The 27473-nt window shown below is 45.6% G+C and overlaps 1 protein-coding gene across 5 annotated transcripts in view; it reads left to right on the forward strand.

Annotated features, from left to right (window-relative positions):
• Positions 1 to 27473, forward strand: part of HECW1 (HECT, C2 and WW domain containing E3 ubiquitin protein ligase 1) — a 1624660-nt gene that overhangs the window by 1304380 nt on the left and 292807 nt on the right. For all 5 annotated transcript variants that reach the window (XR_011274209.1, XM_069613305.1, XM_069613307.1 and 2 more), the window contains 2 exons: positions 23435 to 23540; positions 24691 to 24787. Coding sequence is in view for 4 of the 5 variants with exons in the window: in XM_069613305.1 (XP_069469406.1) it covers positions 23435 to 23540; positions 24691 to 24787 (203 nt within the window). In the remaining variant the exon portion in view is untranslated. The remainder of the gene's footprint in view (positions 1 to 23434; positions 23541 to 24690; positions 24788 to 27473) is intronic.

The following is a 27473-nucleotide window of genomic DNA, read 5'->3' on the forward strand; positions in this document are numbered from 1 at the left end:
GGCACATAGCCACGAAATGGTGGTGACTGCAGGCTGCAAAACTACGCCTGCTCAACGTAGGGCCCACTGGCAGACCATCGCGGACCACATTAGTGCCCTTGGATTTGTGAGGAGCACAGCTGATGATTTCTACAAGCGATGGAATGACCTGAAACGCAGAGCAAAGAACAAGCTGGCTTCCAATCATGGCTCTACTCTGGTGACTGGTGGTGGGTCTCCACCAGAGGACGACCAACTCACTGAACATGAGTTGCTGTTGCTGGAACCTTCGTCACAGAGGAACAGATCCAAGGCGTGGGAGACCTACCAGATTATGAAGCATTGTCCGGTGAGTGCCCAGGCATGTGTGTGTTATCCATGTGTATGTTGCTTGGGTTATGTGTTCTGATTGAGTGCCAGGTGAGGGTGTGTACTCATGAATGGTATGGGTCACCCATGTGCTTCCTCCAAACCATTCACCGGCCTTGGATTTGGGTATGACAGTATCCCTTCTGACCACAGTAGCCAGTTAGCACTACATTGCTGCAGTTGCCCTTGAACTGTCATCTTGCTACAACATTGTTCAAAATATTCAGTGTTCATTCTGCCTGATTGTTTCAATCCTCCCATTTTTGCAATGCATTTTTCTGCCCTAATGCCACATATGTGACATGCTTCTGTCATAGATTACACCCCACAATGGCCCACATTTATTACCTTGTTATGGGAATGATTTGACCATTCAGGCTGATTGAGTAAGGGCCTGCTCACATTAATTTTTGGGGCCTGTTTGAATGCGGAACATGACTGTTGTTTCCTGTCATGTTGAAGTGACCAACCATTGATGTATCCATCTGCCTGTCATCACTGTATAATTGTTAACTGGATGTGTTGCAGTGTGTGGCACATGCGTATTTTGTCACACTATTTTGAATTTTTCATCTCATCATGTCCATCTCACATGGATGGGTGACAGTACTCATTCACTAACATATGGCTGTACTTGTCAAAAGTACCATGGCTATGCTACATGCCATCTGTGTGCTGGCATGTGTCATGTATGTGTATTGGACATGCCACTCACAGGCTAATGTGTGATGTCAGTGCTATCCAGCATGCAGCAAATATGTTGCTTTTCCATCTTGGAGTCCTCAGTGTCTGCTTTTTGCCTCCCCTTCCAACTCATTGACAGTGCATGCATGGCAGGGTTATAGTAATGTGGGACATGTGTTATTCATGTACTGGATCTCTGGCTTGTCAGGCCTATGTGTGTGCTATGGTGCTCATGCCTGTTTCCATTTGTTGTCTTTCATGTTTATGCAGGTGATGACGCACTTGATGCTGTTGAGGTAGAGGAGATGGTGCAGACCCTGGAGGAATCTCAGCCACAACCTGGCACCAGTGGAGGACGTGGGGTGGTAGTGGGTGAAACCCCAATCCTCCTGCATACCATACTGTCCACGAGTGTCTCTGGGTACACCTCTGCAGACCTCTATGATTCAGGTGCTGAATCGGACAGTGAGACATATGTGCCGTTGCAGTTGAGTGTTTCTGGGAGGGATGCTGTTCTGTCCAACCCACCTGCACCGGGCGTAGGCCCCTCTATGGGGATGTCAGTCTTGGTAACTCCGCCTTTGGCGGTTACGGATGCAGGGTCACACTCCACAACATCTGATCCTGTTCCAGGGCCAGCAGATCAGAGGGGGAATGCAGTCCTGCAGCCTCAGGCAGTGCCAGCACAGAAAGGTACAGATCGCCTTGCCCCAAACAGGTGTGGTGCCCGCCGACGCGGTGGCCGTGCGCCACCAGGCAATACTGTATGGGAAAACTATATGTACGGTATAGCAGCACAACAGGGAGCATCGTGTGAAATGATGGCTCAGGCAATGGATAGGGTGGCCACTTCCATTCTCCCCCCTGAAAAGCAGATGGATCTCCAACAGCAGGCAACAGACTCCATTTGCCAATCACACAGGGAGGACATGTTGGCATCCAACAGAGACCGATGGGCGGCACTGGAGACTCTGTGTGAAGCCATATCTGTAGAGCCACAGGGCCACAGGCAAGCCCTGAGGTTAGAACACCATTTCCTCAGGGAGACTCTGGGTGAACTTGAGGCTTCCCGAAATTTTAGGTCAGAACAGCAGCTGGAGCAGCTCACACGTTCACTCTCAGCAGAGCTCCAGGCAACCCGTGCGGAGATCCGGGCATCAGGCGAGGCCATGCAGGTAGAAATGCGGGCTACCCGTGAGGTACTGCATGGGGGTCTCCGTACCATCATCCTCCAGAACGAAACCTTCCATGCCCGCATGCTTGCTGCCATGGAGGACCATACCAGGGCTTTGCATCGGCTGCCTCCCATAGCACGGCCACCTCCTGATGTAGCAGCAGAGGGTGAAGAGAGTGACAGCAGTCCTCCCACATTAGCGTAGCGGTGCAGGCCATGAGCCCATGAGCCCATGGAGGTTTTTTTTTTTCTCAACATCCACGCAGGTGGGTGTTGGGGTGCACCCTTTCCTCGAACCTCCTGGGTGGCCTCCCCCCTGGCCCACACATGGCCATTTTTGATTTTTTTGTTTTGTTTTACAGTGTGTTGCCTTGGGTGGCTCCCGTGGGCATCCACTGTGTATTCCAGCTGGGCACGTGCAGGCTTGTCCTGTCTTTGGGTTAGATGCTTGGGTTCCTGACACACACACCCCTCCTGCTTCCCCTTTCCCTGGGCTTGCAAAGGATGTGACCAAGTGACAGTAACTTACACAGTGACATTGGGCTCCCATGAGCTGTGTGGGCAGTCTGTAGTCAAAACTGTGTGTACATCCCTAGTGGGGATTGTTGTTGGATTGAACACTGCATGGTGTATTGATATGTGCTTGTGCATCCATGTCTTTCTCCTTATTCACATGTACCTTCTTCATGTCTTCACAAGGCCGTCTCCTTTGCAGATGCAGTTCATGTTGTATGCAGTACACTGACACATTTGCCTGACAGCAACACTCTGCAGTTGGAAGGGGTCGATGTGCTGGCTTAGTCAGGTTGTGAGACTTGCACTACTTTGATTTTGTATTGTCGTATTTTAGCACTGTTTCATCCTGTGTTGCTGTTCTGTGTTGCTGGTATTTGTTCATGTGTGCTGTTTCTTATTGATTACTGGGAGCATATTGTCTGTGGCCTGTTTACATTTGGGACAGTGCACTTTGTGACACTTGTGTCATGTGTTGTGCATTCATTTTGTTGCTTTCACATTGCATGACATGCAATGTGTTGGGTAGCTGAGATGGGGAGGGGTTGGGTGACATGGCACTATATTCATGTTGTATTTTTCAAGGGGGTAGTCATTCATGCAGCATGAATGTGTGTCTTTTTGTCACACAGCATTGGTTGTATTTAAGTAGGTAGGGATGCACAAAATGTAACACTTCCAGGTGACCAATCTCAGGCTGGTATGGTTGTGACAGTTGACTGTCCCTTATGTCATCATCATTGATTGTCAGCTGGTATGTGCCAGGGCTGTGTGCACTCCACAGGGGTAGGATTTTAGGTGAAGTAATTAGCCACCAGCTGTGTACGGGCTGCCTCACCACGTGCCCTTTCACCTCCCATGCGCAGCGGGCGTGCATGTGGTTGGGGATGCGGTGGCACCACCATGTCCACCCGCAGGCCCCAGCGGGTTGCAACGTTGTGCAGGACAGCTGCCCACCAGAGCGGTCAAGGAAGCGAAAGCGTGACTTGAGCACTCCGAATGTGCGCTCCACTATACCCCGGGTTGCAATATGGGCTGTGTTGTATCTTACCTCAGGTGGTGTAGTGGGGTTCCGAATTGGCATCATCATGTGGGTGCTCCTAGGGTAGGCACTGTCCCCTGGGGAGGTGATGATGGGTATCATTAGTGGGGTTGTGACATTACTCAGTATCTGACATGCATGAATGTGCAGAGGCATTTATACTCACCAAGCAGCCATGTATCGCCATGCCACCCAGCTTCTAGGTCCCGGTTTAGGGGTGACATTCTGAAAATGAAACTATCATGGGTGGACCCTGGATAGTTGGCATATACTGAGGTGATGATTCCCTTGACATCACATACTACCTGCACGTTGATGGAATGTCAGTGCTTGCGGTTTCTATAGATGTCTTCAGTTGCCATGGGTGGACGTAGAGCCACATGGGTGCAATCAATGGCACCTAGCACTTTGTGGAAGTGTGCCACCCTGTAAAAGTCTTGGACGCAGCCTGCCTTTCTGCAGGTGTTCTGGGCATGTATATGTGCCTGCGGACTGAGGAGCGTGCAGTCATGATGGCCAACACCTGGTGTAGGCAGCGTGACTGCATGGCCTGTGACACCCCCCCCACTATGGCACTTGTCCACTGAAATGAACCAGTGGCCAAGAAGTGCAGTACACTGAGCACCTTTTCCAAAGGGCTCAGTGCTTGGGAGCACAGGGTGGGTGATGTGAGGTCATCCTCCCACTCACTCACCAGGTCGAGCATTATGTGTGGTGGAAACCTGTACCTCCCATACACCTGGTCATCAGACATCCCAAAAAGGCTGGTCCTGGGTGTAAAAATTCGGGGCCTGGCTATCCTCCTCCTCCTGCGGTGTCCCACGACCACTGCTGCGAGGAACGGTATATTCATCGTAGCGTCTGAGCTTGTTTGTTGTTTGGGCGCACTTTTATGCTGTGCGGGGCCGCGTACGCCTGCTTCCTGCTGGCGTACGTGTTTCCGGATTAGCGCGTCTTTTTTGGCGCACGTGTGGGCGTTGTGAGCATTTAACTCCTGTACTTCCCCCGTAACTCCCACATTTTCACGCGTTGTTCCCCATTTCGCATGTTACGCCCCGTGTTCCACCCACGTTTGTTGTGTGCGCTGCGCTATGTGCGCTTTCGCTGTGCGTGTAGTGCACACCGTTTGATGACGTGTGTGCCCGCGTGCGCGACCCACGTTTTTAGCGCACATCCCAGGATTTACACGCGCACTGACTTTCATGAATCGATGTGCGCGGCTTTGGCACGCTTGCGCTGCGATTTTCACGCTTGCGCTGCCATTTTCACGCTTGCGCTGCCATTTTCCATGCACATTAATTCCATGAATCGGCCTGAAAGTATTTACAGACAGATTCGCCAAATCGGTCAGACTCCTAGTAGTGGAACATGAGAACCTCACGCTCCTAAGGGATGTCAACATCGAATTGAGCCAAGCGTCAACCCTCCTGTCAGTTTCCTCTCCTAAGGCCTGGAAGCCCTCCACCTCAAGCAACTAGTCAAAGGAGTAGCACATTCTGCAGGCCACACTTTGGATCAACTTTTCTGAAATGAGGATCTGATGGCAATGGCTCGCTGCTCACCTGGCCCTGAGGCGAGTACCATGCCATTCCTTTCCTTGTCGTCGCACCCTCATACACCCTACGCAAGAACAAGAAAGCTCTGTCGGCAGCTAAAACAACATGGAAGACGCAAAATCTAGACAACCTAAATGCAGTCCTGGAGAATGCTAAGCAAACCACAGTCCATTGTTACCCCCATTTAACCAGAGGGAGGACTCTGCATGATGAAGGACTTGGCCATCAATGGACTGGGAGAGCTTGCACCCCAGTAATATTTCAAACGCTTGACAAGAAACAGGCTGCCAGATGCTACACATCCACACTGAACAACCTTTAGAAAACGATTTAAAATTGGAGCTAGCTTGGAAAGAAAAATATAAAAACGACAAAGGAGCATACCAATGCCAACTGCGACACAGACGATTTTGTGTGGTTTAAGGCTTTTTTAAACAGATTCCAGCAGGACTAGTCCCGGTGCCTACATATTTGTCCCGGGAGGATAGCACAGCGGCAGCGTGCGCGTCTTGGAAGCAAGACGACACAAAGCAACAACTGGTTCGATCCCCGGGTCCGCGCTTAGAAACCTCCGAGTGTTTAAGCGCGTTATAAATTCGTAACTAAGACAAAGAAAAAATCTAATCTTAATCTGTGTTTCCTCTGTAACAGCGCCTCGATGCCTCATGGGCTGCAAGTGCGCTTAACAAATGCAAATAAAATAAATAAAAAATAAAAATAAAATAAATTTGGGTCATTTCACCAACATCAAAAGATGTTTCGGCAACGGGCAATATGAGCACCCGTAATATGAAAATCTCGCAATGCTGCTAATACCCGTTCTCTGCAATAAAAGCTAATGAATACAACAACCTCAAGATTTTATATGCATTTCAAATAGTTCTGAAAGAGGGGGGCAAAATGGCTGAAGGTCACTCTGTGAATGCGAAGGCAAATTTAGGGCAAAATCCGTCTGCTTCATAATTTCTCCCACAAAGCGGAATTGGGCAATTTTTAGGCGTGTCAAATTTTGCATTTACCACCATTTGCTTCAGGGGCATGAATATTTTGCCGATAGGTGTCTCTAAATTTTTTTGGCTTCCTAATTGGTTTATATATTTACATGCTTGAAGCAAAAAGGAACCAAAAAATATTTGTACCAAAAAGAAGTGGAATTGGTAGGGAATTTTGGCTGTGCCAGGTTGTGACAGGGCAGGGTCATGACCCTGTCAAGGGGGACAGGGAGCCCTCACAACCTGGGACAGGAGGCTTACTAGGACAAACGTCAAAGCCAAACTTGATCCAGATGCAGTCAAAAGGGAGCTTGAGGGGGGACCCAGTCCCTAAAACCCCCTTGTGCCATGAATCTCATTAATGGTACCACTCTCTGCCACCTGAGCGCCTACCTGCTACCCTGCTAGCAGAGACAGAAAAGGGGACAGGGATATTTTTTGAACCCTCTCATCTGTGTGACCCAGCTCCTGGGGAAAGTACAGCTTTCGCTTTGTCAACAGAGTCAGGTGAGCGCTGCAGCTAATCGAGTTTGGGAAGTCTGGGGGAACAGAACGAGCAGGAAGACAATATAAAAGGGGAGTGAATATGAGACAGAGTGTGGGTTGCGGGGTTGAGGTCAGAAGACAGACAGAGGAGCGGAGTCCTGAAGAGTTGGTGACAGAGTTGAAGCAGAGTGCAGGTGAAGTATTTGTGAGAGAGAGTGATGCCAGTTGTGTGCAATGTAGTTTAGTGTGAGGAGTGGGGGTGTAAAAGGTAGTCAGAGAAGGAAAGAAAGAAAGAAAGAAAGAAAGAAAGAAAGAAAGAAAGAAAGAAAGAAAGAAAGAAAGAAAGAAAGAAAGAAAGAAAGAAAGAAAGAAAGAAAGAAAGAAAGAAAGAAAGAAAGAAAGAGGCAGGAGGGTGGGATGAGTGTGCAAGGCAGTAGTTGAGTAGTGGAGATGGTGAAGTGAAGAAAAGGAGGAAGGTACTTGCAAGAGATGGGCGTAGACAGTGTGGTAAGTTTAGGACACAGAGGTGTAGAAAAGGGATTGTGTGTAGGAGAGAGGTGAGGTGAGGGATGTGGAGGCGAGAGTAGAAAAGGGAGGAGAGGGAAAAGGATGAAGAGAAAGGAAAGGAGAGAGAATGTGGATATCAGAGGGACAGAAGAGAAAGAGTGTGAGAAGATAACCAGAGGAAGTGAGACAGGACAGTAGATGGAGAAGGAAGGAGAGAGTAGAATATAGTGAGCAGTAAGGTCAGGGAGTGGAGAGAAAAGGAGTGACTGAGGGTGAGACTAGCCCAGGGCATCTGATATTGGCACTTTTCCCATCAAGCCATATTGCAACCCTCAGGAGTTTTAGGCTAGGGCATCTTCAGAAAAAACCCAGAGGAAGCCAGATAGATAAGCTCGTGCCCTTAGGATCTCACAGCCAGCACTAGGTAGTGGGTGTTACCTACCTCTAGTTCAAACCTGAGGAACAGGGAAACTTTGGCCTAGAGAGGTTGGAAGCAAACAGGGGACGAGAGAGGGATGACCCATAGTCTTCCCCAACCCCTCCCCAGCACTGGGACATAACACTGAACAATCTACTCATATTAATATTGAAACATCTGCTTATATTAAAATTGAATCTGCACAACTCTCGCTGAGACTGCACATTCTTAAGGCCTTCTGGACAAGATTTTAAAATAGAAAGAGTGTAAACTTTTGACTTCACAAACATTCACTTCCAGGAAAATGGGAGTTGGTCTACCGAGGTGGAGAAATGTGAACTATTCCTGTATATGCGTGCCAAAGCAACCCTTAGATTTGCAATATAATATGGTGGGCAGCTGTATCCCTGGCGTTTGAGCTTTAAATCATTCAGGCCTGTTCAGCATCTCTATTTGGAGCAGATTTGTAAGGTGTTGGTAATGTGGCAGGGTTACTAGTACATGAAAATTATTTCCATAAGAGTGTATTGCTGCTTCCTAGGGGAACGACAATGTTTAGTTCAAAGTAGGGTTGAAAAATGTTGGTTGTGTTGCTAATCAAAGGCATATTATGTGATTGCCCAGTTGCACAAGTACAAAGATGCCCTGGATGATTTGACGAATACCCCAGTTGCCTTGATGAAACTGTGGTTCCAATGCTGTCTGCAAATCCTCCTCTTCCCTGAGGGTTTTGAAATCCACCTTGTCCTCCTCTAGGCCCATTCCCTCTTCCTCTTGGCCAATAGGTGTACCCAATCTGATCTGTGGGATACGCTATGTTATTTTGCTGCACTGATTGCATCTCCTGTGTCACCCCACCTTCATTACCCGTCAATACCACTCCATCTATGGCAATTTTAGACAACTTTTTCTGAACTAACTTTGCTTCCTTCTGCATCCTACTCTCGGCTTTCTTCTTATTTTTCTCCTGCATCAATTGGCAGTGATGCATAATTGTCAATTGTATTTCTGGCCATGGTTTCGCTTCCATTCCCACCTGTATTTTCATCTGTCGTTGCACTGGCTCGGGCAGTCCCTGACACAAAATGTGGTAAAATAATGCAGCTGTTTTATCCCACAGTTCACGTGTCTCAAGGTACCATTTCTCTTGAATGTCTTGAATATAAGCAACAGGGTCTTCATCCTCCCCCATCTTCCCAGTCACAATTGCACCCATATCTGATGTATCGGGATATTGTACTCTGAGCACCTGCCATACATCGGTTCTACAATTATTAAATGGCGCTCCATCATGTGTCGTGTTTTATGCAGTCACACCTGCATATCCTGCTCACTTCCAAATATCATCAGCTCTTTCCCCTATAATGGATGCTACAAGCCTTTTTTGTCACCTGCAGCTAACGTAATACCTGATATCATACTCTCTAACTCATAAATCCATTATCCTGCAATGGAAATCAAATTTAGTAATTTACATCTTAAATTGTCTTTATCCATCTGTGGTCACGATATATATTCTGGCCATTTTCCAGCTGTCTCTAATAATGGGAACTGTGAAAATCCTGGTCCACAATCATACCTGCCTGCACTCTTTCTTTTGCAGGTGGAGCTAGTCTCGCCCGTTTGTCTCTGTCCTGCTTATGCCCTTAATCTGCTTAAATAAGGCAGGGATACATCCCCTGCACTACGCAATCGTACTTGTGATCGATCAACATATAGTGTCGATTCTGGTGTTCTGTCTTTGGGGTCCTCTAAATTTAACAATGTTACCCCATTTCTATGCTTGATTCGTTTGAAAATCTGCATGCACCCTCCCTTCGCGCTCTCTCGCTTTCTTCCCTTTCTTCGTCTGACATTATTATGCCCCCGCTTGTAAGGCTATTATCCTTTTCCACATCATCAAGATCTAGTCTACTTAAAGAGAGCATTCTATGCTCATCTTTTAAGGCCTCATCTGACCTTCCTCCAGTTTCCCTCGATAGAGATCCTTCTAAGTTCTCTTGGGTTTTATACCCTTCTTTATCCCTCATTTGTCTATATAAATTCTCAATTCCTTGCCCTATGTCTCCTGTATCTGGCTCATCAGCCCATGTTGGTATTCTTGGTATTCCTTGCAGATCCCTGCGGGGCTGTTGTGAACCTCTTTCTTCCTCAAATCATTCTTGTGCTTCGATTGGCATTATGCTTCTATGGCACAGATACTCTGTCTCATCAGCTTTTAGTCCCCTACTTCTGTTAATTTCTTCTTCCCATCTCCTCATCGCCCTTAATTAATCTTCCCCTCCCCTTCTTTGCAACCGGCGTACTTTAATTTCTTGTGCTTCTACCTCCTCTTGTATATTCTCTTTTAGTCTCTCCTTTTCTTTCCTCGCCTCGTACCTTCTTTGTTCTTCCCTTTCCTTACATTCTCTTTCTTTCATTCTCTTCTTTATATGCTCTCTTTTATTCATTTTCTTTCTTATCCCGGTCTTCTCTCTCTTCTCTTCTCGAACCCCACCAATGCACTTATCGTCCAACCTAAGTAATACCTGTCCTTCCATCCATTTATTTTGTATTATTGTTATTCCCTTAGCTTTGTCTTTTATTTCTTTCTGCTTGTTTGCTTCTTCCTCTATCTCCATCTGTCCATCTTGTCTATCCTTTTTCTCATCACGCTGTTTACTTTCATCGTGTGTCGAAATATATTTGCGTTCTCTACTTTTTCGGTCTTCCATGTTATCCTCACTATTATAAGCAGGGGACTCATATGTCAGATTAACGTACCCCGCTGCTGCTTTCAATTCCTTTAAAGGATAAAATCCATTCTCCTCTGTGTCTACACTCTTATTTCCAGGTGAAGAAAGGGGAACCAAAGGCATTACATCTACCCTTTATGCGGATTAAGCATCTATTCCTTCTCAGCTGGATCTTCTTTCGCACTATGATACATTTTCCATAACTCTAGGACAGCCAATCTTTCTTCTTTTCCTTACATGTAGCATGCAAATACGTTGCCATATGTCGCAATATTGTTTTTGACTACTAACCCTTTTCAGGCCCCGGCATGAGTATCTTATTAGTCGTGCCTCAAACCCACTACGAATGATATTTCCTTATCTTAACTGTGTATCTTGACAGAGGGCCTCATCACAACCTCGGCGGTAACCCTTAAATCCGGCGGTAGCGCTATTACCGCCGGATTTAAGGGTCCGCCGAATCAGGGCCTCTGCGGATTTCAACCCAGCTCTGAGCTGGTGTGAAATCCGCCGAGAATTCGCACTCATACCGCCAGCGGGAAATCCGCCGGCGGTATGAGCGCGAAATTTCCCCATTGAGCCCAATGAGGAATGGGGCATTCCCGAATAGGCTCAATGGGGAATGGGGACTTCCAAGTCCGCCCAACTCGTGATCCCGCGCTATTAGCACCGGGGGCTATGGCGGTCGCGCTAATAGCCCCCGCGCTTATACCGGCGGCGTTACCGCCGAGGTCGTGATGAGGCCCAATGTCCTGCATAAGTGGAGAAGGGCAGTATCCTCCATAACAACAATGTCTATACTTACCCGACCTTGTATTCTTTTCTTTATTTTATCAAATATACCACACTGATCAATTTGGGCGTGCACCATCAATCAACGCTTATTTATCCAAAAAATCAATTGTATGTTTTTTTAACCACTTTTAAAATCTATGTAACAATGTTCTTTTTGTTCCTTCGTTTACACTTTCTATCATTTTTTAGTATCTCGTTTTACCATTAATATTTGAAGTCTTTTATTTATTTATTTATTTATTAGTTACCTTTGATTTTTATCCTTCTGATTGACGTCAATCTCTTGAATAAAAACCTAAATCACCTAATAGTTTTACTATTGTTTTATATTTATTAGTTTGCACACAACAAAAGCTTTTCACTGATCTATTTATAGCCCCACACATGTGCATTTTCTTTAATTTATCTGCATACGTCTTCCTTTACTATCTTTAGTAAATGTATCTCATCTATGCTCCATTTTGGAGCTTGATACGCATTCTTCGTGTTGGCCTTGCCTCTGGAATCCTTAACACCCCTATTAGGAGTCTTTTTAGTGCATACCCTTCTGTCCCCATGGAACCAGGAATTGAGTTATCTGTTTCTCTTTGTTATAATCCCCAAAATTCCTGTTACTTTTACATATGTATTATTTGCAACACAGTCTCTCCCCTATTTTTGCCACTCTCGATGTTCTACTTAAATCTGTGGCTCAGCTCGAGTCTCTCAGCATCGACTGTCCCTCAACCGACCAATTCGCCTTCTGTCCACAGGACACCTGCAGGAACCGGACAGGAATTTCACCAAAGAAGGATCTGCCAACCGTATCTTCTTGCATGTGTTTGTGCGCTCCGTTCTCCACAGGAAGCTCTGCACTCTTCTTACCAATGGCGGGAGCAGTCGATTGTCCAGAGGTCTTGATGTGGGCCTATGTCGATTAGATCTGAACCATCCCCAGCGCTACCAAAATGTGCTTTAGCAACTTGAAGAGTCTCTTGTGCTAGATGGGATTACCAATAAAGATCTCAGACCAAATAACTGGACAGCCTCAAGGAATATGGCAAAGTATTATTTTATTCTCAATAATAAAGCAGGGCAAAACTGGCAGACATCGGATTGATGCTTGCACACTCACACACAAACTTGAATACAAAGAGGTCTTATACCCCAATATACACCCTCTATGAAGTCATCCTATGTAGCAAATTGTAAAACCTATTGACGGGAGGGATTGGTTAGGGGAACATATCTACTTATAGAACACTTATGGGCTACTACACCATTGGCTATCTCTTTTCTGTAAGACACACTTCGAACTTCCTCTAAATTCATTAATTCCGGACAAAATGGCAGTGAATTGGTCTATGGGCCTCATTACACGGACGGCGGTGGACCAAGGTGCTATTAGCTTGATACGCATTCTTCGGTGGTCCATGCACCTTGGTCCATGCCGGTAAAATACCGGCACCGCCTTGGTGGAAAGGGGAATTACCACCCTATTCCAAGGTTGGTGGGGCGGTAATTCCCCCTTACCCCATTGCCCTTCCCCATTCCCATTTTTGCCCCATAGGGTATAATGGGAATGGGGAAGGTGCTAATTACGGCACCGCAAATTGCGGTACCGTAATTAGCTCCCTTTGCGGGTTGGTTTTTAATGCCTGCAAAAAGCAGGCGTTAAATTCTCCAACCCGCAAAGGGACTTCGTAGTAAGGCGGTAAGGGTTAACGGTCACCGGTACCATTAACGGTGACCGTTAACCCTTACCGCCGTCCGTGTAATGAGGCCCTATGCAACATTGTATAGCAGGTTGACCCCCAACCTTGGACTTTTGGCTTGGCTAGCAGTATGTAAGCGAAATGAAACCCAGGTGCTTGAGTCACGTCAGATTACACCCCACTTTCCCATTGAATTATATCTTTTCCATAGCCGACGTCCAATTTCCTATCATTGCCATCCTTGCTGCACTATATTTCCCTCTATATCAAGCTTCTATATGTCTTATCTACCTTGTGTTGCAGTGTATTTACACTTATTGGTCATCAGGTTACCTTATCTTCTTTGCATATATAATCACTTTATCATTCCGTACATGTTTCTCTTGTCACTTCAGTTACATCATCACCCTTAAGTATTTTCATATAGTTTCAGCATGTCTTTGTATATCTTCTTCATGACATCACTCTGTCCTCATCAGATTTCACTCAACGCTCCATGATGTCCAATGATGCGTGCTGACATCCTTCCACATGATATCCTTCCACACTCTCAGTGTGAGAATACATTCGATATCGTCTCTCGTATACTCGATGCGGTATAGGCATAACACATGGTATCCCATATAGGGCCCCTCTCCTGCTGTTGCAGTATGGTGGTGGTGAGGGGGCGGGGTTAGAGAAAGCATGTCCACCTCCTCCTCTACACCAAGAAATGTTTATGGTGGTTAAATGGGCCGATGAGGGCTGGGGGTTTGAGAGATGCTTTCAAGGTGCAATAAAACCCCGCTGGAATTAGCATATCATGAAGATAAATCTAGCATGGATCTTGCATTTTACCTTCAGCAAATCAAACCTTTCTTTTGTAAGAGTCTGTATTCTAATTCTAAATGCAGATATTTGTCTGATTTTGTGGGTGTACAGCCCTGACGAAAATCGACCAATAGAAGAATACCTAATTCTAAATGCGGATTAGGTATTCTTCTTTTGGCTGATTTTCGTTAGGGCTGTACGCCCACAAAATCAGACAAGTATGTGTATTTCCCCCTTACAGAAAACAAAAGGTTCCCATTGCTTGTTTGTATACCCCTGGTATAATGTCTGCCCCAAACATTGGATCAAACCAGTTTTAAATAATTCAGGCATTGGTTATATTTGCAAATCCTTGCTTTTTTGTCACTCTACAGGTAATCCTCATGTAGAGTTTTCAATGATTCACTTTTTTTGCGAGCAGCTATGAAGCGAAAGAAATTGAAGTTGTCATCTCCTTTCAGGCTTTTCATTGTATGACGTAGAGGAATTTGTGTACCGGGAACTTCTGTTTCTTTTATCTGGTGAATGAGGATTTTGCGAGGGATATCCATCTAGCAATGACGATTTAGCAAAGACTGTCCCTTCTTTTTACAAGCCATTTAGGCTTTCTTTTAACTGCTGGATGTCTTAATACTGTTGGCATTTTAAACTATTCTACATTTCGGTCAAATTTTATTGTATCTTTTATATTACATTTGTATCAATTCTTGTATTTTAGGTGTACTCTTTTATGTGTGTCGATATTGACGTATTATAATGTATTTTTGATTTGGTATTGATTTGATGGGCTTTACCTGATAATACATTATTTTCGACTGAGTGCTTGATTGGCTGATATAATGTTACATGAAACTCTCCATTACTCATGGAATAGAAGGTGTAATCATGACTCTGGGCCTCATTACGAGTATGGAGGTAGCCATGGTGCTATTAGCGTCATGGCTGTCTCCATACCGGGCTCCAAAACCGGGTTCCTTCAATGGGGAATTACCGGGTCATTCCAACATTGGAGGACCCGATAATTCCTCCTTGAAGGTACCCCCCATAGGGCTCAATGGGAATGGGGAGGGAGGTAATAACGGGCACATTACAAATGGCCCGTTATTAGCTCCCTCGTCCATCGCGGGACCCGGAAAGGGCGTTTGGTTTTACCAGACGTCTGTTCCAGGTCCCGCAAAGGGAACCTCGTAATAGGCACTCCCGTAATGAAGGGTGCCAGTCCCGTATCGGCACCCTTCATTACGGGACCGCCAGGGTTGTAATAAGGCCCTCTGTGTTGTATTCACACACCCCATTTCCCTGATGCCCTTTCCCGATGTTCTCAATGTGGAAGGCTTGCATTACATCATGGATGAACTATTTACGAACCATAATCAGGGTGACTTATCACGATCTCATTATCTCGTTCCTTTAGCCCCTGTGTTGTCACCTCAGTGCTCAGGGAAGCAGGGCCGCTGTTATACGCGCCCAACTCAAACTTCAGAATCACATTTTGAGCTTTTTTAGGAAATGGAGAATGGCCAGGAATAGTTCAGCACTGGCGATGGCCACAACCAACCCAGTATGGTAGCCATGTTAGAATGGTGTATTTGTCCAGACATTTTATTAAAAGTTACTAACTAAAATATATTTGAAACACACATGTCACGCAGATGTTCCCTACGTTTCACAGACAAATCTATGCTTGTTAAATTAGTATCGGGTATCAATTGCCAATTCTTCTGCTAAATCAAAATGTCTGAACAAGCGCCAAGTATATAAACATTGTGGGTCTGATTTACAAAAGCGTGATATAACGGCTAATCCCATTAAAAAAACGCCCTATGTCGGAACACGTATATTTCAACCGAACTGATTCACTGCAGCACTATAGACTGGTTTGCACACCAAATGCATGTACAATTATAGCGTGCATGTGAATCCTTAAAGTATTTTACCCACGGACAAATCCCCACAGAATGTAGTGACACTCAAAGCTCTTTCCACAGCGCGGTGACTGATTTTGTGAAGATTATCACGTAAGTATGCCTGATGGCTTTTTAATGGCGTTAAGCGATTTAGAGCGTAATTCGTGTTCAGCACAAGAAGAAAGAACCAACAGACTGAACTCATAAAAAAGAAAAACAGTGCGAGCAAAGGCACGGCGTGAGTTAATTCTTTTAATCAGACCAGATGGCCCCAAGGATAAATGTGCTGCTTTGAAGAAAACGGTTTTAAAAAATCGATTTGCAAGTTGGCATCTAGAGGTCCAAATTAGCAACCATGTTTTTCAAAACTGAGCGGAATAGTTCATGGCAATTTGGCAATTTTACAACTCTAATCGCAAATTGAAACAATTTAAAATTCATTAGCTTGCACATTTTCAGAATAATCACCAAGTTCATCCCTTGTGCTGCAGCATAAGAAAATGATGGTGATAGGAAGGATGTGATTTTGGACATCAGGAGGAAGATTGATCGGTGTGTGCGTGGGGGAATGGATTTGGAGTTGGCGTGGGTCCCCAGTCACAGTGGCACTTTGGGTAATGAGTTGGTGGATCTGGCGGCGGGTGAAGGTATGAGGAGGGGAACGGTTGATGTGAGGTTGCCTTTGAGTGTGGATGGGGTGAAGGCTGTGGTGGTGAGACGGGTCATGGATGAGTGGCAAGAGAGGTGGGTGAGTGGGGTGAAGGGCAGGTGGATGTTTGGTGTCCAAGGGAAAGTGTCGGTGAAGGTGGACGCGGGAAGTCTGGAATGGAGGATGGGGGAGGAGGTGATGCTGAATCGGTTGAGGATAGGGCATGTGGGGCTGAATGACTGTCTGCATCGAGTGGGGAAGCGTGAGTCGAGGGACTGTGCAGTGTGTGGGGTGCCTGAGACTGTGGGACATTTTTTGCTTAGATGTGAGAGACATGTTGTGGACAGAGAATTGATGAGGGTTCGGTTGTCTGCGCTGGGTGTGGTTGAGATGAGTGGGAAGGCTTTGCTGGGAGGTGACGGGGTGAGAGGCAGGAGGAGGAGCAGTGTGTTGTTGGATTTTGTGAGACAGACGGGGCGGTGGGAGGAGTTGTGAGTTTATGTGGGCTATGTGTTGATTGGTGGGTTGGTACACATCATCCTATTGGATGGGGAAGCGCCTGCGTGGGTCCGCCCAGGCGTTCGGTAATTTAGAAGAAGAAAAAAAATAAGAAAATGTCATGATAACAGCTCATGACTTAAGCACAATTGAACCTTGCTTCTGAGGCATTTTACGTTAAGCATCAAGATGGAGGCGAGTAGACCCTTTACTAGGTTTCCATGTTAAAATCAGGAAAACCTGTGGCCTCTCATTCACTGGGATGTAGAAAGTCACTAATACAGTGGGAGCTCACACATTTTTTTTGAGCATAACTATTTTTTCCTGAATCGCAAAAGCGAGCAAAACGAGCAATCCCAAAACATTTTAGATTCTCTCCAGATTTTTTTTTTAGTAGAGTGTTGAAATGGTCCACTTAAGCAATAAGCCCTGAGCAGGGGGGGGCATTGCCACTTCAGGTGTTGCCCCAGGGCCCATAGTTACAGGCACGAGTGAAGCAAGACTGCCAACCGGGTACAGCTGCTCGTGGCCCCCCCTGAGGATTGGGGCCCATTTCAACTGAAATAGTTGAAAGGCCATGACGCCATCCCTGATTAGGGTGCATTTTAATACGTTAATACTTCTTAGGTATTAGATATGCACATCTAAGCTAGGCCTCGTCTTATGGTCCTTTGGGTTCAGTTCCACCAACCCAAGAAGCAGCAATGTTTGCTGCATCTCACTGAAAGGGGCAACACCTGTCCATTCACATGCAGTCCACTGATTAGCTAACAATCCACAGCCACAGGAAGAAACAAATCAAGATCTCCCTGGCGGTGCGACTCCTGAGGTGGGACCGCAGCATTTGGTTCATTGGGATGGTGTCCGTCAAGTTCGTGCAGGAAAGGACTACACACGTTCCGGTTCCATCGAAGATGGCCAGTGCTGAGTTTAGCCATTAGAGTGGTGACTGTTCTATTCATGCGTCTCTGTGACCTAGTGTCCCTCTTATTCTTCTATGTCCAATGTAAACCAGTACGATCCAGTTCATTAACAACTCGACCTATTCAACAGGCCATGCTCTGCGTTTTTAACAGCTGGATTCTACTGGGCGCTGTATATGACGGTGTTGCCTCCACATACAGGGGCACAAGGGACTCACCCATACATCTGCACCTACCAAGCTACCATACAAGGAGCGGATGTGCACAAGGACAGGTCAAATACACTTCGGGGAAGATCATCGGGGCCCTTATTTATTTATTTAGTCATTTATAGCAGCACACAAAACCAATGGGTATCTAGGCACCAGTTCCAAAGAGCAGGAGGGATAGAAATGAGAATAGTAGATCAGTTGAACAGATGAGTCTTAAGTTGTTTCCTGAACAGCTGGTAGGAGGGTTCAGCCCGCACTGAAACTATCGACATTTTCAGTCTACAGTCACTGGCAAAGCACAGATATTCCAATGACAGCACCACTCAGCCTTACAAGGGATGACAAAACAATGTGGCCAGACACATCAACCACACAGCACAGCCCAACGGCAGCATTGCCATGCGTGTAGGTAGAGCAATAGTCTAATATGCTCTTTAGATTGCTTAAACTATTCATCGTGAAATGTTATAGCAATGCTCATTTACACAATAATAAATTGGCCAATGTTCACCATTTTGTAATGTCTTAGTGCCATTTCCTATTTGCTGGTGGACCAGTTGATGGAAGGCATCCTTTGCATAGTTTTAGGGCATCAGCTTGGCCGAAGACAATATGAACTACCAATATTCTTGCAGCCTCCCATTCTTAAACAGCACCACACCAACACACCACACCAACAGCAACATTTCACCAAAACACTATTTTCCAAATACCCTTGACAACAGCCTCAAAGCACATGACATGTGCTTGCCTGCGTCATCACATAAACTAACGCTTGATGGTATACTCAGGCCAAGTCCCACTGCGAACTCTCATCTCAGAACAGGTTATCATGCCATGTTCTTTCTGGAGAGGAGCGCTGCTACCTTTTTTGAAACAAGTACCACTGGACACCAGGGGCCTCATTACGACCTCGGCAGTAGCCATGCCACTATTGGCGGCATGGCTGCTGCCGAATTCGCGTCCAGGTCCGGGTCCTCAGAATGAGGAATAACCGGGCCATTCCGAGTTCGGAAGACCCGGTTATTCCTCCCTCCAAGGACCCGGACCCAGTCCTTCCCCATTCCCATTTCAGCCCCCATAGGGCTGAATGGGAATGGGAGAGGGAGCAAACAACGGGCCATTACGAGTTGGCCCGTTGTTTGCTCCCTTTTCCCCTCGCGGGACCCGGTAAGCACACCTGGTTTGACCAGGCGTTGCTTCCTGGGTCCCGCGAGGGGACCTCGTAATGAGGCGGTACGGGGTAAACGGCGCCGGCACCTTTTACGGCGCAGTTTACCCCGTACCGCCAGGGTCGTAATGAGGCCCTATGACTCTAAAACACCTAGAATGTAACTCAGGCGTAGAGCCCGATGTGCATGCATCTACACCATAGCAACAGCTATTCTGCCCTCCCCCAACTACTGCTTCTAATTTTCCACCCCAACCAACTGCAACACAACCCATCTCTTGCAGGTTCTGAAATTCCAAGAGGCCATGACGATTGTGGATGTTGTGCAAAATCAAGCCCAATAACGTAGCAAATGCGTGCCACAAAAAATAATCTGCAAATTCTCTCATTCCCACCTACGTCCCCTTTCCTGGAATGCCATCTCCACCACCCTGCCTCTCTTGCAACCTAACTCATTAATTGACACTAGGTTGTCCGCCACACTGCCAACATCGGTAAACTCATTGCCACACACACACACACTTGATGCTATTTTTATCACAGAAACCTTGCTACCCCCCCACATATACCGACACCTTTGACATCATGTTCCCATCAGCTTCGTACAGCATCAAACATGTTAACCACGCTGAAAAGGCAGGGGAAGGTGTGGTAGTTAGCCAGAATCAGACTCGGCTTGTACCATGCTCAGCCAAACAACCATGAACTCCACAGAAATGCTATTGTGCCATCTTCCACTATTACATAAATAGAATTCTGTATTCCATCTGATCTACCGTACACTTCACAGGTGTGGGTCATTCCTCAATGATATTTCCAGGCTCATCTCCTCAGCATCAATTACAATTTAAACAAACAGATTCCTTGGCAACTTCAATCTGCCAAGGGACCAGGCCACTAAAAGCACCAGGATTGCCCTTGTCTGATCATGGACCGTCTGTACATAAAACATGTGCCTAGCCCCACCCAAATGAGAGGAACTGTGCTTGACATGGACTTCTCTGCAGTTTTCTCAGCATCCATCCTGATATAATGGGCCTCATTACGACCCTGGCGGAAGACCATGGTGCTATTAGCACCATGGTCCATGCCGGTAAGTTACCGACTCCGCCATGGAGAAAGGGGGAATTACCCCCCCATTACAAGGTTGGCGGGGCGGTAATTCCCCCTTCCTCCATGGCCCTTCCTCATTCCCATTTTTGCCCCATAGGGCTCAATGGGAATGGGGAAGGCGCTAAGTACGGTGCCGCAAATTGCGGCACCGTAATTAGCACCAAGGTCCCTTTGCGGGTCCCTACTTTAACGGCTGGTCTACACCAGCCGTTAAGGTCGGGTCCCGCAAAGGGACCTCGTAATTAGGCGCTAATAGGTTAACGGCGCCGCAGCCTTTTAAGGCGCCGTTAACTCATTAGTACCTGGGTCGTAATGAGGCCCAAAGTCTTAACTCTATCCGATTTGACTGGACAGTCCATACTGCCATCCCGCCCTACAGGGCATGGCGTAAGCCACCATGTTCTCAAGTTGCTCCTTTAAGGACTTCCCCTTGGAGGTACTAGAACACAAACTAGCATCTATTACCAACCCCACCACCTCCACCCTCAATCCCCACATCTCAACCAAACCATAACGGAACTGGCTGTCCCACATGCCACCTTAAAACTATGTTGCATCAGGCTTAAAGCGCCTGGTACACAGAATAGGTTATCAAAAATAAGTTTACTATCCGGTCACTTGGAAGATGCTGGCGTAAAGCACAGAGGGACAAAGACCTCCTCACCCTCAAGCCCTTGTGCAGTATGCTCTATTTCCTCGTCATAAAAGTAAAAACCGTATATACTACTCATCATCTCGATGGCCGCCAACAGGAGGAAAGCTCTCTTCACAGCAGTCAAACACTTCTCAAACCCAAGCTGCAGAAAAATATAGTGCCATTAACAACTTTTTCCTCAAGATAGATAACATATGACAACATATGGATACTGCAAAATTAGTCGCCTCCTGCCCTCTATCCAATGGCACATAATGCAAACCTGTACTACCTTCGCACCCCTTAGTCCCAAGGATCTTGTTGAGACCGTTGCATCACTTAAACTGACCACATATAAAGATAAGGCCCTCCCCACTGCCATCCAAAAGCAGATCAAGTAGGCCTGATCGATAACTAGCCTCCCATTCATTGGAAAAATCATTGAGAAGGCATTTGCCAACATACTCTAGGATTGGGTTAACCAATGTAGCCTGCACCGCAATTGGCAATCTGGGTTCAGACCAAAGTTTAACATTAAAACAGCCAACTGCAAGTTCATCGATAATGCCCTTTAAGTCCTGGACAGCAGTGACTCATGCCTCCTGAGAATCCTCTGCCTCTGTGCGGCGTTTGGCACAGTTGCCCACGTCACACTGATCAGCCTACTCCCAAAAAGAATGGACTAGTTGAGGGCAGTTCTCAACTAGTTTGCATTTTACCTCTTAACTGGCACCAATCCTTCCAGATGGGCAATCAGGTCAGACTACCAAATGGTCACTTGAGGGGTCCCCTAAAGGTCAATAGTCTCCCCCTGATTTATAAACTATACATGAAGCAATCAGGGATCACTTCTCAATGACCCGACATATCACTTCACCAATGCATGCCGATTACCAAATTAGTCCTCAAAGTCAGTTGTACCCAGGGCATCTCACACCTTAGGAATTGCCTCCCCTGCATCCAAGCCTGGATGACAAGTACACACTGGAAATGTAATAAAAAACACACACAATTTGCATTACTCTTTTGCCCATCTAAGCAGGATACCATTCAAGAGTATCTAAACAACATGAACCTTGATGGCTTCACACCTCACCTGGCCCGACTGCCAAATACACTCTGGTTCCCCATAGACACCACTCTTTCTTTCCAACAATGTGTCAACAAAACGTCCTAAATGAGTTAGCACCAGCTAATGCTCCTGCAGAAGATAAAATCCTTCCTTCCAACTGAAGACTTCAGAATGCCAGTCCAGACCCTGCTAATCTCCCACAACAATAGAGGAAACACTCTCCTCATCAGTGTTCCAGCAAAGCATATGGCCCCCACTGAAGGCCACCCAACATGCCGCGGCATGACGTATAAAGGAAACAAGAAATTCACCCACATTTCTCGCATCCTCAGGCTGCTGCACTGGCTTCCCATCCCAGCCAGAATATTCTTTAAGGCTGCCTGCATCACCAGTAAGGCAACCAATGCTCACACACCTGCCTACCTTGCAGCAAATTTGCAGCAGGTGGGTCGTGATCCTCCAGGAGAGAGGCAATCACTAAGCGGAACAGAAAATTGGCATGCAATGAAAAAAACATGCAACTAGACTTCTCTTGCTACGCCTCTACCTACTGGAACCATCCCAGTGACAATCCAGACTGAGCCAACACTCTTGCCTCTCAGGAATGCACTTGAGACCTTCCTCTTCAGTCAATACCTAGGTTCCACGTAGGCTTCTTACTTTCCTGCATCCCACCCCACGGCTGTAACATCCCATGCCACATATTTTAACCCCCCTCCTTACATAGTATGTTCCACTCAAACAGATGTTTAGGTTGCATGCCTTTACACTGAATTTTTTACAACTAAAGTATGTTTCAATGTAACTCTTTCATCTAAAACGTATTTATCGAATGTAGATTCACATAACTAAAAGTGTTTATTCACCGAAAACCTGTACACCAAATTCATTTTTTTATTTCATTTTTTTAATTGGGGGGGTCCCCATTCTCCTTAAACCTGTATCCTGAATTCATTTTGAAAACATATTTTTAATGGGGGATTCCCCCAACCCTGTTTTCCGCCGTTAAAAATACCCCAAACATTTCCTTTCCCCACCCAAAAATACATTATACCTTAAACATTTTTAAAGTTACATTGTTATATTAAATGTTAAAAACAGTTAACATTGAATATTAAAAAAATTCAGTGAATGATTTTTTCGATGGAAAAGTCTTTCAATGAACATTTTTAGGTGAAAAAGCTCTTGATGTAAATTATTTCGGTGAATAGTCTGTATACCACATGTTTAGCGCTCTGTTGCTCCCTAGCTAGGTTTGCACTATACATCGCTCAAATGTAAATACAAATAACCCAACCAATGGCATATACCAGGGATGTATCATACCCCTATGCAGGAACGTGAATGCCGTTGTGTCTATGTATCCGCATAGTGATGATTGCTTGCTGTCGTAGGCCACAAAGTTGCCACACTGTGATTTGTTCATGCAATGTGCATCAGAGAAAATGGCACCTGTTGTTGATAGTTAACTATATGAGTATTCAATCTTTGCTACTTGCAGGCATCGGAGGTCTCTCGTAGTAGAGGAGCTTCTTTGTTATCGAGGCCGGGCAACAGCCTCGTATCAGCCATTCGAAGCCAGCATCAACAGGAGACTGTACCAATGGGTAAGTGACCTGCCATTTTCCAGCAAAGCAATAAATGTTAACAGAATCATTCCTAGCATTGGTTACGGATGCATCACACCTTTCTACTGGAGGCTCCTGGATTGTTGCCAGGGCACCTGAACAGTAGAGGAGCATAACCAGCTGATAACCGGTCCCCGCGGGCCCTTGGGGAGCACCCCCTGCTGCCCACAGGACAGGATGTTGTAAATTCAGTACAAAACAGTACTAAACATCTTGGACAATGCCAGACATATCTACATGTCCGTGACCAACTAACATTGAGTTGTTCGAGAAAGTGACCTAAAGATTTTGAGGACTGTTATTAGCGTATTCTTTTATAAAATATAAAATAGGATCCTGGATTGTACAACCCTTAGCAGGGCCCAGAAGCTGTGTGCCACTATTGATCCATCCCACTACAAGAATTAGTCCTACTACTCATTCTCCTGCAGTCAGAGCATTCCCCCTGAAGAGCGTGGCTGCTTCCACATGGGGTAAGGGGGAACTCATTTTCTGATCCCCCAGTCCACAGATGCAGATAAGTGATTTCTGACAGGCATGCAAGTATCCTTACGCACACCTTGTCCCAGGTAAATAATACCTGTGTGCCCATATGAACTCTATTCTTGGGTGAACAGTACATTTTCGGGGCCAAGGGAGTGACCTGTGGAGACTAAACGAAAACCTTTGGGGAATAAGTAAATGTTGCTTAGCAACAAATAACAATTGTATGTGAGAAAATAAACGTTTTAGATTCAGTATGAAATGCTTTAAACATCACATATCTAGATATAAACACGCCAATAAGCACCCAATTTGCAACACTTGCCAGACAGACAGAGATTATAGAATGCCTCGATGCCCTATAACAGCCACTTTAGATCCATCGATTTACATGACCAATGGAAGCCTTGGGCAGTGCCACCTTCCAATGAAGACCCCTCTTTAGGCTCCTCACCATCATTGGTGGCGATACAATAGTGGTGTGAAAGTGAGCGGGCTGTGGGGTTGATATATGTAAATCCACACAAACATTACTTGTGTGAAGATAAACGCGCCATTGTCAAAGATGACTATCGTAACACGAAAGAACATTGTTTTCCGGCCACCTATCCATAGAGTAACCTGCTTCCTTGTTTTTTTGTTTCAGCGTACAATGACAAGATTGTTGCGTTTCTGCGCCAACCAAATACCTTTGAAATGCTGCAAGAACGACAACCAAGCTTGGCTCGAAACCATGCACTCAGGTACGGATCTTTGACTACCATCATATGGATATATATGTCCTCTTAGCCGAGCCTATCATTTTGCAAAACTGTTTTTTGGATTGTGGAAATCTTTCCAGAAGCACCCCGGACTATAGCGTTAAAAGTAGCGCATGCCTCAGGAGCACAGTTCCTAACATTATCCTTTCTGGTAGACTCTTTCACCTGACTAGTGCAAATGGCCGCCGGCTCCAAGCTCCACCCATCAGAATCATAGGCATATTTTGCCTGAAACAAGCAGGAGGCAATGGCAGCCATCTACGGATCTCATTGCATGGAATCAGAGCTACTGATTGAAAATTCAAATGTTTAACTCATAACGCCAGGTCCGCCTCTTCTTCCCAAAAGTACCACTTTTCTGTATCATAAGCAACTTATAAAGTAGTTGTAGGGGCAGGGATGTCATTTCAACAAAATACCAGTGGTAGCGGAAGTGACATCGCACGACCCTTGACCCCTGATGACATCACCGGAAGTGATGTAATTTGACCCCACTCCGCAGTGATATCCCGGGAAGCGATGGAACGCGACCTTTCACCCGTTGACAAAACAGGAAGTGGCATCACATAGCATTGTACACTACGAAAAATATGGTTACGATATCACTATACTGTATTGTACATTTCATACAAGAATGGATCGCCATATGTATCATTAAGATCAGTGTATATAGGCCCATATTACCAAATTACTGTGAATGAAAGCAGACATCCATGACCAAATGATAATGATGTGTTATTATATAACACTTACGCTTAAGCTCTTTATATAGAAAAAAATATACACCCAATATCACCCAACCAGTGTTGAGGCGTTTAAGAACAGACTAGATCAGTGACTCACCCCCTGAAGTGTGCCTGAAATAAACCTTTAATGAGTCTAGCAATTATTGCATAGAATTCCAGAAAGACACATTATTTGGTATTCCTATTCTTTCTTATATAGGGTCAGTGCTGAAAGTGTTAAATTTGTGGCACTCCTGTTCTTATTTTTCTTCTTTTTTTAAAGGAGCCTGAACAGGAAAGCCAGCCACTCCAGAGGTAAAGAGTTGCATGGTGCTGGCCACAGCCCAGGAGTGTGCAATACAAAAAAAAAAACTTTTTTTCTCAGTTTTTTTTCAGAGGTCGCAAGGGAGACCACAGAGATCACAAGGGATACCTCAGAGGTCGCAGTTGGCGACCCCTAAATGACATCCCTGTGCAGGGGTGTACATTTCGGACATAACCCTTGTTGGCATATTCCAACATCATCATTTCAGCCTCTGTCATTTTGCTCGTAGGTCACCATTTGATTCTCATTGCAACCTTCCGCTCTTTGACACACTGGATTGGTTCCTGAGATGGAATTTGTTGGCAGTGTGCACTGTAATTGTTGCAGGTACAGACCATCCGCCCTTACCTGAGGCAGTGCCCTGGTCTTCTCTAATGGTCAATCATCCCGCAGTTGTGCCATTGAGCTACGACTGTACCTTATAAATAGCCATCCAGCGCTCCAATCATTTTCACACAATAGAAGATAGAAGTTTTAAGATTCCAATAGATACTTTTTAGAGTGGCCTACAACTCGCAACGTCTCCCTGGCGGAAAACATCTAACTATCCCTTTCAGTGATTTTTCTCTCTCTAGGTAGCGCTGGTGCGCCGCCTATCTAGGGAAAAGGGCTAGAGAAGAGATTAGCCCCAATCTGGCATCCCTTGTTCTAAATAGTTGTGTGTTCCATCAATGAACTGGACCCTATCTGTTAATCTCCTGAGTATCACAGATATAAACTAAAAAGCTTTTACCACAAATTGTCTAGGCAAACAAACAACACTGGCGGAGTTCCCTCACTTTATTTCTCCCTCTTGTGTGTTTTACTAATAAACAGTGATGCCTCTGTGAATAATTAAAACATTTTTATTTTCCTGGCATTCACTTACAGTGCACATGTCTCAAGAGTTCAGGCCTGAGCGCTGATGGTCAACCGGTTTCAGCGGGTACAGTTTTGTTCAATCCGCTTTCTTCAGGACGCAAGTATTATTCAGAGGACATGATATTACAGAATTTAGTAGGGCTAGTAGGGTTTTTAATGTATTTTACCATACAATTTGTCGGGATGGCTTTCATTAGCTCTGTATTTTGATGTAACCATCAAATTGGAACAGGTTCTTGTCCAGGCAGCTCACACTTATACTTAGCCAGTGTTGCCTCATTCTAGGGCGTGGAGTTGATCTCCTTTGCTCATGCCTGGGAATTTTAAAATGTCATTGTCCCGGGGCATTCACGTCTCGTTGCTTAAGCAGAACGCTGGCAGAAGCAATGAGCCGTGAATCTGCAATCTGGATTTTTCATTAATTCTGATTGCATTGTATGGTGCATAAAAAGGAAATGTAAGATTGGTAAAACCGAAAGGTACAAAACATACGTTTGTAATCCTCCAAATTGCATTTTACAATGTTTGGGAGAAAATTGCAGGTTTGGTGAAGACAGGAAAGGAGTAGCATTTATTTTTTTATTTACTATCAGTGCCCTGGAGAAACATTCTGCGTCACAGCACCATCATTCAGGTAGCTATGGGCTACATTCAGGTGTACTTCAGAGCAGCTATCTGCGGAACAAAGCTCTGCTGGTTTGCAAGGTGTTCTCTTGTGAAGCTCCGTACATTCTAATATGCACTCTTCTAAGAAGAA

This window comes from Ambystoma mexicanum, chromosome 5p (assembly GCF_040938575.1).
Source record: "Ambystoma mexicanum isolate Mex_15411 chromosome 5p, UKY_AmexF1_1, whole genome shotgun sequence".
Taxonomy (NCBI): Eukaryota; Metazoa; Chordata; class Amphibia; order Caudata; family Ambystomatidae; genus Ambystoma; species Ambystoma mexicanum.